This window comes from Corvus kubaryi, unplaced genomic scaffold, assembly GCF_017639235.1.
Source record: "Corvus kubaryi isolate FWS band 111438036 unplaced genomic scaffold, C.kubaryi_AGA036_p1.0 37395, whole genome shotgun sequence".
Taxonomy (NCBI): Eukaryota; Metazoa; Chordata; class Aves; order Passeriformes; family Corvidae; genus Corvus; species Corvus kubaryi.
In genome coordinates, this window is record NW_024581134.1 from 4,532,336 (window position 1) to 4,543,914 (window position 11,579).

General features: G+C 52.1%; 1 protein-coding gene across 1 annotated transcript; it reads right to left on the reverse strand.

Annotated features, from left to right (window-relative positions):
* Nucleotides 1–1,198: 1,198 nt before the first annotated feature.
* LOC121670251 (transcription factor SOX-3-like) lies at nt 1,199–2,566 on the reverse strand. Its single transcript, XM_042040187.1, is given in 2 exon segments — nt 1,199–2,037; nt 2,039–2,566. Coding segments are annotated over 2 exon segments (957 nt in total). The 5' UTR covers nt 2,471–2,566; the 3' UTR covers nt 1,199–1,512.
* Between the last annotated feature and the right edge of the window lie 9,013 nt (nt 2,567–11,579).

Here is an 11,579-nt window from a genome sequence, read left to right on the forward strand (position 1 = left end):
CTGTTCCGCAGCCATGAGTAAAGCACATCCCTAAAAAAAAAAAAAAAAAAAAACAAAAAACAAACCAAAAAAAAACAAACAAAAAAAATGTAAAAACGGCGGGGAAAGGAAGGAAAAGTTGTCCAGACTCAAAGCACTCGTCAAACCTACTGAAAAGATTGAATTATTTATTTCCTCTGGGGACTCCTGTAACCATTCATTTTTAATGGAGTCTAATTAAGAGTTCCCCAACGGGTTTTACTTTTGTAAATATTTTAGATGACCTGGCGTTTCTAGGCAAATCCTCCAGACAAAAAAAAAAAAAAAAAACCAAACAAAAAAAACGGAGAAAAAGCACAACAAGCCGAGGCGGAGACGTGATTCCCTTCGTTCCCCGTCGGCCGAGGGAAAGCAGCCGGGCGGAGAGGCAACAAGTGGCCGCGGCTCGCAGAGCGGCAGCTCCGGCAGCGCTGCGAGGCTTCCCCGGCGCCCGAGTCCCGCTTCACTTTAGAGAAAATCAAATCCAAAGAGCGCATCCTCCCTCTCCCGCCCCCCAAAATACAGCCCGGTGCGGCGGCCGCAGAAACGCGGCCAGAAAAGCTCCTGGAGCGGGCGGTGGGGCCGCGAGTGCGGCGGGAGCCCCGGGATGGGCTCGGCCCAGCCCCGCTCCGCGCTCCCCGCAGCCGCGGAGGGACCCGCACAAACCGCCCGGACACCGCCGACGTGCCTGATATAAAATTTATTGATCTCTCTTCGTTTGGAAGAAGGAAGCAAACGAGGACTAGGAACAGGGAAGGAGTATTTCGATGACTTTTTTTTTTTTTTTTTTTTTTTTTGGAAGGAATCCGGTAACAAAACTAAAACGTTTCTTCATCCGATATGTCAAAACATGGTTCACAGTAAAATTCACAAACCCATTTACATAAGTTTACAGCTTAAGAAAAACCAAGACACACAACTTACTATAAATAAAAGAAATGCTTTTGCGACCCGCACAGCTCTGCTCTCTCCCACCTCCCCCTTTTCAAGGAATAAAACCTCAAAGTTAAAAAGTCGTGAAAGCTACAGATTGTGGATAGAAACCAAGCGAGGGTCGGTAACAAAACACTTAATAAACCACAACGATTATGTGAACAACCGAGTTTAAAAACAAAAGCCCGCGGTTTTTGTTTATGTCATTGCAACGCTAGAAATCAAACTGGAAGATGCAAGATTTTTAAAAAACTTTCAAGCGAATGAAACAGTGCCCAACCTAGCCGAAACCAGGAAAGGAGTTGCCGTGGTTTGAAAACTTCACAGCGGCTTCTAGGAGGCAGGAGTTGTGCTCTATTAAAATAACTTGCTCAAATATTATTTCTTGTACAAAAAAAAAAAAAAAAAAAAAGACACAACTAACGGATTTCCTTTTTAAAATTTCTCCAGAGTTAGTATTAAGTCTGCTAAGCCGAGCAACACTGCCGTACGTCCCGGTGTAGTCAGGGAGCGGTGGTGGGGTTAGGGATTAAGACGGGGAGCCGTCCGGAGCAGCCAAGTTTATATGTGAGTTAGTGGTACGGTACCATTCACGCCAGTCCCGGCACTCTGGTAGTGCTGGTGAACGCTGTGTAACCTGCTGCCCTGCAGGGCGGAAGGGTCTGTGGCATCCCCCCCGGGGGGCAGGTACATGCTGATCATATCCCGCAGGTCTCCCAGGCAGGCCCTCTGCGAGTGGGAAGTGATGGCCGGAGGCGGCGAGCTGGGCTCGGATTTCACCACGGAGCCCATGGAGCCCAGGCTCATGGCCGTGGAGGGCTGCTGGCCGTAGGCGGCGGGGGACATGCTGTAGGTGGAAGCGGCGTTCATGTAGGTCTGGGCCGTGGACATCATGGGGCTGTACTGCAGGCCCGTCATGTCGTAGCGGTGCATCTGCTGCAGCTGCGGGCTGTTCATGCCCGGGTGCTGGCTGTAGCCCAGCTGGTCTTGCATCAGTGAGTAAGCCCCGTTGGTCCAGCCGTTCATGTGGGCATAAGTGTCAATCCTCTGCCCCACCCCGACGGGGCTGCTCACCGCGTTGCCCCCCCCCCGGGGCCAGCAGATTGCCGGGCAGCGAGTATTTGTCCTTCTTCAGCAAGGTCTTGGTCTTCCTCCGGGGCCGGTATTTGTAATCCGGATACTCCTTCATGTGCACGGCCCGCAGCCGCTTGGCCTCGTCGATGAAGGGCCGCTTCTCGGCGTCGCTCAGCAGCTTCCAGTCGGCCCCGAGGCGCTTGCTGATCTCCGAGTTGTGCATCTTGGGGTTCTCCTGGGCCATCTTCCTCCGCTGCCCGCGCGACCACACCATGAAAGCGTTCATGGGGCGCTTCACCCGGTCCTGGTCCGATCCCGCTCCCGCTCCGTTACCGGCCCCGCCGCCTCCGCCGCCTTTGCCGGTGCTCCCCGGAGCGGAGTTGCCCCCGGTGCTGCCCGGCGTGGGCTGCGGCGCCTTAATCTCCGTCTCCAGCATGCTGTACATGGCCGGGGCCGGCAAAAGGTGCGCCAGGGCGGCGGCGGGCAGGCGGGCACCGAGAGGGGAGAGGAAGTTAAAAAAAAAAAAAAGAAAAAAAAAAAAAAGAAAGAGAAAACCTGCCTGGGCGGCTGCCGCGGAAGAAGGAGGAAGTTTTTGTGCCTGGCAGAAAGCGCCGCTCCCCGAGGTGCCGGCGGTGGCGGAGCCGCTGCAGAGCGGCTCCCGCGGGCAGCACCAGGCGATGCGCACACGGATCGCGGGGGTCCGTGATTGACGGGCTATAAATGAGAGGGCGGTGGCCAATCAGCGAGCGGTTCCCGACAGCCCCACGCCGGGAACTGACCGGCCGGGGGGGCGGGCGGAGGGACTCGGGCTCGGGGATGCCGCGGCCGCGGGTGCCGGACCCCTCCCGCCGCGTCCCGCGGCCCCCGGGCCCTGCACCTGCCCCCGGCTCCGAGCGGCGGCCGGGGCAGAGCGGCTCCCGCAGCTGCGGCCGTGCCGCGGGGGAAGGAGCGGGCCGGGGGTGCCCTGCGGGGCCGCGGGGAGGAGGAGCGGGGCGGAGCACTGCGCTGCGAGCGGGAGCTGCGCGTTTGCCGGGCACAAAGAGGTTTGGGACTCCCGGGCGGATGCACAGCCCCGTGCCAAGCTCGGAGAGGCTGCCTGGAGACGGAGAGAGCCCGCGCTGCACGGACGCCCCCCCGGAGCGGATGAAGGGGCGGGGGAAGGACGGACGGGCTAAACTCTTGCACTCCTGAGCTGTCGCCTAGGGGAGAATCTCCATTACCACGCTGGGGCTGGGCACGGCTGCCGGGCACTCCGTGCCGGTGTGAGAGGGGCTGCCCCGCGGGAGCGGGGCCGGGGTGGGTGGCTGCCGGCCGGGCACTCCCGGCCATTCCCACCTACACTCACCCCGTAACCACTTGAGCTTTTACACTCGGCTGCCCCAAAAGAGGGGAGGGGGGTGGGGTAGAGGGGACGGCGCTTGCAAATCCCCCGAGTTTCATGGCAACAGAAAGTTCTCTTCGTGTGAAAGAAAACTTTGGCGGCGGATATGTGAGCGGAGCGGCGCCCACTTGAGCTGTCAATCACCGGCTTCCCTGTCCGTCCCTCCCCTCCCTTTACCCCTCCTTCCCTTCCTTCCCCAGAGGCACGGACATCGCACCTGCACGGACAGGGCCGGCAGCTCCCTGAAAGCACCGCGGGCACAGCGCTCTCCGCTCTCCTCGCCCTGCGCTGGGGGCCGGGACAGGCGGGCTGGGCTGCCCCATCCCTGCGCTTCCTCGTCCTCCCGCAGCCTCCGCTCCAGCTCCGCCTGGGGAAGCCGGGCGATCTCCGGGCCAGTGAGCGCTAGGGCAGCAGAGGCAAAGCGAGCCCCAGTCTGCTCGGGGAAAGCCCCGCTGCCGGAGGACGCGGGCAGCACCGCCGCTGTAGCGATGAGCAAACTGCCCCAGGGGCGTGTGGGGCGCAGGGGAGGGTCAGGGGCCTTGAGCTGGGGATGTGTCTGAGCCTCACGTCCCGTCCTGGGCGGCCCGGCGAGAAGGGATGCTGCCGCCGCAGCTCCCCGGCTTGGCACGCGCTGGTGTCGGCCCAAAGACGAGACCGCGAGTGTGATGACGGTAATCGGTACGGGGAGGAGGAGGCCTCCAGGGCAGGGTTCTCGGCTGGAGAGGGGGCTCCGGGCCGGGGGGGTTCGGCAGGGCCGTGGTGAGGAGCGCCCGGCCCCGCTCCAGCCCGCGCGGCGCTTCCTGCGGGAGCGGGGACAGGACGGGCACTGGAGGGACTCTGGAAACAGCACGATGGCGTGGAGGGGGTTGGTTTGAGCTGATCTGAGCACGGCAGAGATGTACCAGTTGAAGGTCTCACTCGTTTTGTACAGTTTTCTTTTTTGATAAAATGATCTGGTGAACAACGTCGAAGGGGAAACAAATCCCGCTTGCGACCGGCTATGGTGTAGTCAGCACTTTGGTTTTTGCTTGCTGCTGGTGTATTGAGTGAAGTCAAAATTTGGCAGCCCGAGGGGACAGGGTGGCAGCGGAAGGGTTGTTCTAGGCAGGGGTGATTCGCGTGTAACTTTTGCAATATGCTGGAAAAGCTTCAGAGGGCCGTAATTAACTCCAAACCCTCAAAATATCTTGGCCGCTCCAGTCGAGGTTTAAGACCTGCCAGGCTGGCAGGAAATCGGATTGATATATGTCCTGACAATACTTTGATATTTCTTTATATAAGCGTTTGTTGGAGGGACTGGACGCGCTGGCATGCAACGAAAAATTGGGCTGTATGGAGAATTAGAGGACGTGCTGAAATCCCCCTGAACAGTGTTTCCATCAATGTTTAAATAAATATTACAACGTTAAGTTTCGGACTCTTACTTTGTCTTTCAATTCGTCTTTGTGCAGCCTGAGTCTCAAATTAGATTTTTTTTCCCTCTTCGACACTCTTAAGGTCCATACTATTTCAAACCAATACAATATTTCTCTTGAAACATCGCATATTTTGTAAAAGAACTGAACCTGACCGAATAAAAATATAACTATAGATTGCTGGATTTCCAGACTTCCCAGGTTCCTGTAATGCTCCCTCTGCGCTTGGCTTCCCACGCCGCGCATGTTCGGAGGAAAGCTTCAAACTCCGGTTCACTGCTATTTCCAGAAGAAGGGTTGAGCAGAGACCCTCTGCTCCAATCCCTCCGTCTCGGCGTTAGTGCTCTCGGCTGGGATTTCGGGAGGGGAGAGGCGAGCCCGAAGCCGGCTTCCCTCAGGACTTTCCCTGGGAGCCGCAATTCCCCGGCTGAGCCCCCGCCCGGGCACGGCGCTGGCCGGTGCTGTCGCCGCTCGCAGGTCGCCACCTTCCCGCGGCCACCCCGCACCTGCTGTCGCCCTGTCCTTCCTTGGCCCTGCCCTGAAAACGCCCGTGAGTCGGCGTGGGGGGCAGGAGGAAACGAGGCGAGCCCGCCAGACCAGCTGCTGCTCCCCAAAGTTACTTGCAGAGCGCTTTAAGAGACCCCATCCCACCACCCTTGGAGCCTCCGCCTGCTCCCCGGGAATGGGGACGGAGCCTGCGGAGCCGCTGGGACGCAGGGAAGGGACAGAGAGCAGGAGGGGACCCAGCCCGGCACAATAAACGGGGCGAGGGGAAACATGATGCCCGGAGCCATTTTCTTAAACTCACTACGAGGGAAGCCCCGTGTGTCTGGCGGGGGTCGGGGAACACTTGAGGTGGTGTAAATACAGTTGTCAAAGGCTGAGGAGCCTTTTATTATTGCTATTTATTTATTTGGGTGACAAAGGAGCGCGAGGCGAGATAAGGAGTTCACAGCGCAACCCAACTTGAACGCGAGAGAGAACCCGCGCTTGAAAAGGGCCATTTGAAAGGGTCTGTCTGGGCTTTCTGCGCGATCAGCGCTTCATAAGAAACAGCCATTAATATTTGTTAATTGCAGCTCCAGAAGGGCTCGGGGGAATCTTGGAACTGTGTCAGGGAGGATCGCTGGCTTTTAAAGAATAACGCTACGTACAAACCGGCCCCGTCTAATCCTGTTATTAAAACATCCCCTTGGTGCCCAGCCCAATTCCCGACCGAGATCAGCGAGGGCTTGTCCTCGAAATTTGCCCAGACAAGGAAGCTGAGCGCCCCTTTCGTTTGGACCCTGCTGACCCTCGCTAGGTTGATCCTCCGAAAATGCCCAGCCTTTTAGTGATGCTTAAGATAAAAGTTCACGTGATCCCTGCTTCAGGCTCGCATCGATCTCCTCCCCCAGAAGTTTTCAGCGTGGTAATGTGGCCGCTAAATGGACCATTCGAGGCTGGTTCTACAGCTGAAGGTTGCTAGGAGTTGGGTGGGGTTTTTTTTTTAATTTATTCCACTTCTTAGTGTCACGTCAAAACACAGCTCGAGATTGCCTGCGAGGCTGCTGCCTCCCTCGCCGCGGGGCTGACACGGCCGGACCGACCTCCCAGCCCGGCGAGGGGGACAGCAAAATCATTAATTCCGACAAACGAGCTCCAACTCCTGCCCGTGGCTTCCCCAACGCCTCGCCGCGTGGAGATCGCGGCTGTACCAGAGCCTCCAGCTGTCCCTGCTGCTCGCGGCTCCGGGGAAGCAAGGGTTACTTCTGATGACATCATTAAAAATCGCAACATTTAGGAACAAAAATCTGAAGTGCGTGGGTAAACCCGGGCAGCGTCGTTTGGGCATAGCTCGATCTCTTTGAACTGAGCCTCCCAGCGCGTTCAGGAGGCAGCGGTGAATGTTTTTTTTTTAATCACTTCCCTCCCCCCGGCCCCCCCCAGCTGAACTTTTATTTGGCTTCTGACAACAATAGCGGGCTGCAAACAGACCTCTCGGAGCGCCCGCTGAATAGACCCTTTTCGAGCCCGGATTGTTTCCACCGCCACAAAAAAACAACCAGTAGCTCCGTTTTTTAATTGGGTTGTTCCTGGCCCTGGCTCATTCAGGTGTTCGCGAGGAATTTGTTTATTAGCCTTTGACAAACAGCTCCTCCTGGCAATCGCCTCACGGAGTTGTCTTCAGCGGGAGGGGAGGGATGCGGAGGGGGGCCGTTTGCTAATAAGGACTCTCTCCATCTCCAAGTTACCAATTAACAGAGTTGTGGAGGGGACCACCAGCACAGGACAACTCACCAGGGCTCGCTGCCGAGCCCCGAGGAAACGACAGAGTTAGCTCACGTGTTTTCACGCAAAAACACCGAGGGGAAAACGAGCACGAAAAGTGATGCTAAGGAGACCACCACCGCTGCCCCCAGCGCAGTCCGTGCCGAGCCTGGCAGAAATCTCTTCCCCAATGGATGAGCGAGTAACAGGAACTTTCTGTAACATCCCCTCGCTGTTACAGTACCAACTGCACAGAACCCTCTGAAAGAATTTCCCAGCTCTAGCACAAGCTGCCCGGGGCGGTGCTGGAGCTCCCATCCCTGGGGAGGCTTAAAAGCCTCGGGGATGTGGCGCTTGGGGACGTGGCTCCGTGATGGGCTTGGCAGGGTCAGCTTTGCTCGCTGCTCTCACGGAGCCTTTTCTCCAACTTAAACGATTCCATCGTTCTCAATCGTTCTCACACCTCAGCTCCGTTTGCCCTCCCCGCCCCGAGCCGAGCGCCCCCGGCAGGGGCAGCCCCGCGCTCGGTGGCCCCGCTGTCCCCTCCTGCCACCGCGGCCCGGGTGGGGTGGCCCTGGGCTGGCAGCGGCCCCTCCGCGGTGCGGGGACAGCGTGGGGACGGAGCGGGCGAGCCCGGGTGCTGTGGGGCTCCGGGCACAGCCGCCCCTTCCCTCGGGCCACTCGCCCCCAGGGCCAAGGCAGGGACAGGGGAACTCCCCCGGCCGGGAATCCGCCCCCTCCCCGGGTACGTGCTGCTGTGCTTTAATGGAGGCGTCGCTGCTCTCCTTCTTCAACACACAAAAAAACCCCAAACCAGCAAACCAAACGAACCCCGCAAACTCAAATCATCTCTGTTTTTCCCGTTTAAAACTTCACGAATCTTTCCTCCGGTGTTTTCTGTACAGATGCAGTAACCACCTTATTTACTGATAATCATGGCCATGGTCCTTTTTAGCAGTTGCATTAGAAATCGGACGTTAATTGTAAAACTCTAACTTGCTAATTAGCTGCAAATAAACTATTCATTAGTGGCGAGTTAAAATCAAAACACACCTTATTCCCACTCTCGACACACAGTTTTGAAGGCACATATTGTTTCGAACTACAGCCTGTATCACTGGCACGGCAAATTGAGATCCTGAAAGGTTTCTCTCCAGGATAAATAATTAAAATATATTCTACTTTAATTGACATTATAGAGGACACAAATGAGATTTTCCTTTTAGAAAGAAATAGCAGTTTCTAAATAAAGCTTTGCAGGCTGCAGCATGGAGGTTTCAAGCAAATGAATAGTCATTACTACCTTTTCAATGATGTGGGCCTTTTGATCAGAAAAGAAATTAGCTCTAAAGGACAGACAATAGGAAGCCTGCCCTGCAATAGGAAGAAAATTAGATGGCTAAGGCTCTTAACAACACCTATTTCTATAAACCATGGAGCTTCTTGCTTTTCAATTACAGCTGTTCATTTCATATAAGGAAAGTGGAAAAACACTGGGGGGAATATAAACTCTGTTGCACCAAAAAAAAGCCTGAGACGGGGCAGGCAGGCAGTCTGCCCATTTCCCCTTTGTTTTTATTATAATCAGTTAACTAATATTACATATTTTGTAATACTCAGAGAGCCCAGTATAGCATTCCCCTGGTCAATCAGGATGGATTATATTCAGTAAAGGAACTGGTAAAACATGACAAACTTCACATTAGGTAGCTGGATGTTTCCACTGCACATCAAATCATAATGTGCATCTCATACTTGTGTGCATTCTGCAGAGAAAACAGCATAAGACTGGAGAACCTGAGAAAAACAAAGTGCTGAATAACACTCTGCTGTCTTTTGATTATAGTCAAAAACTAACTGCAGTTCTTCTGAATTAAATTGAGTGTTCTTTCACTACACTCAGGACTGAGAGATTATTTCAGGCAGGTTCTCCCCACATTACTTTTAACCCACTATTATTTCAGAAATAATACTTCTACTCTCAAAATGTAAAAACAACTTGTTGTGTAATAACTTTTAAATATGAGTTCTCTTTCAAGTTATTTCGTTTGAACATTATTTTTGAACACTGTTATTTCTCCTGAATATAAAAATAATACAAGTTTCCTTGTGAATCTCAGATGCAATCATAGAAACAATCCTTTCTTCCTCTGCCTTTTCTCTCTAGCCACACTTATTATAATTAGGTGTAACAAGCAAATTATAATTTGTTATTATCCAATCAATATACTGTAATTGAAATACTCTTTCAGTAATGATTTAAACAGAATAACCACAAAGCTTTATTTTAAACAAGTCCTGTTCTCATATTGATTCAGCTGGACTATAGAGATGTCTTTAAAAAATAACATAAAATCAGAGAGTATGCACACTTTCTTTTTTATCCTTTCTGCTAATCTATTTATGTCTTTCATACTCTCTCCTTTCCCACTCCCCATTCCTGTCTTTATTTTCTGCCTGTCTCCTTCCCTGTTGTATTATTTGTTTAGAAATCAGGTTAGAAGTTTAATTCAAAGAGCTGATCAAATAAATATGAATCAGTTTTGCTGTGATAAGGTGTCTTGTTATCCTCTCCATCTCTGAACAAGTGAGTGTTCAAGAAAAATTACTAGTCCCTGTCTGAAAACCTAAATCATGTTTGTCTTCTATCTAGAAGTGATTTTAGAGTGAAATACAAATGAGAGCTTTCTATTTGGTGTCTGTATCTCCCTTTACTCCTTCTTGGCCTTGAGATACAGAAGAATAAAAGAAATAGTTTAATCTGGTAAAGAATGATCTTCTAATTCCCAAAGTGGAGTCACTCATGTCAGTATTTGAAGTAATCTTGAGAGCAGTTAGAAAATTATGAATAATGCAAGCCTCTGCCTCAGTTTTTACCGGAACAAACCTTCCATTTGTTTTGCAAGATCTTAATTACAATGTCATTTGATTTGAAATTATTGTGTCTGAGAAAAGCTACCCGTACTAGTAGTAACCAGTGGGAAAAACTTCCCTCCATGCAAATAAGCGGCTCAAGTGTTGTTGAGACTTTGTGATTTACAATACAAAACCCACAGAAAGATCGGCATCCCTGAGGAGATTAAGAACTGGGGAAAACCCAGTCCTGCTGCTCCAATTCTCAGTCCTGATCGTGTCTTCACTCCCTGGAAACAAGCTGAGGGTAAGGAACTGCCTGCGCGAGAACAAGTGAATCTAAACTGACCTCGACACTCAGAATCTGAAAATTTCACCTGAAATTGTTTTAAGTGCCAGAGCAATGAGATTTTTTAGCAGAGCTCTACAGAAAAATAGAGAAATAGGGAATGTAAAGAGCATTGAAAAGTAGAGTGAGCAGGCTGTGAGTGGGGATGAGCTGGAGGGGCTGGACCTGCTCTGTCTACAGGACATCAACACATCTCACTGTTAGCAGGGAAAGGATTCAACTCCTTTGACCATTCCAGTCCACGTGGCCAGTCATGAGAGAACTTCACTAGCCCTGAAAACCCTTTCTGCTCTTTTTTCCCCCTAACACACACTGATAAAGGAGGGCAATATCTGCTCCCCAGCCTTTTGCAAAGCAAATATATCCATCTACACAGACAATAGATATAAAATAACAGAAGTGGGACTCACCGAGGAAACAATTTTTATATGGGCTGTTTCCATGGGACAAACACATTTCTGAGCTGAACATGAGTCACAAATAACTACACCATTTAAATTAATATTCATCACTCATCCTTTATTTCTGTAATAGCTCAAATGAATTATCTGATATTCAAGGTATCTCCCAAGAACTACCCAAATCCCAGTCTTACCATGGGCCAGCTCTTAATTGTCTCTGTAGACATCAATTCCTCTCCTAGCAGGGCAAGTGCAGCAGCACTTGCAGGGGGAGAACTTATTTCACGATACATAAATTAAGGACTTGTCAAATAGGTATTTCCAGGCCTTTTTTGAAACAGGTGGAGCAGTCAGACAAAATGCATCTAAAGCCACACAGTGGATCTTGCTGCTGGTGTACCCAACACATTTTTCATGCAAAGAATCCAACCAAAATCCAATTTTCCCTGGTTAAGAAGCTTTCTGGTGGCACTGGACTCCCTTCTCTGCACCTACCAGGAACATGTGCAGGGTAATTATTGGGAGATGGTGCTCCTTGCTCTGTGGGACAGCAATGAGGTGTTCCCAGGTAGATTAGATATGTGATCTCAGTGTGTGTGAGGGTCACAGGATGATCATGATGACAGAAAAGAGAAGAGACCCCACTAAACTCAGCCTCATTCCGGCAGAAGCAAACAAAAGGCTGCTCAGTTAGGGGAGCATGGAGGGGAAGGGGAGTTTTGGGATGCTGTCCTGAGGCTACTGCCTGAAGAATCCTTTTAGGAAGTGAGGAAGGGAATGCTGTGTGATGCAGGAGGAGCTACAGGGGGAAAAGGCTTCAAAAGGAAGAATTTAGTGGCTGAGAGGGGAAGCCAGGAAAGGGACACCACACAGTTTATGGCTGGTTTCCCTTTAGCTCTTTTCCT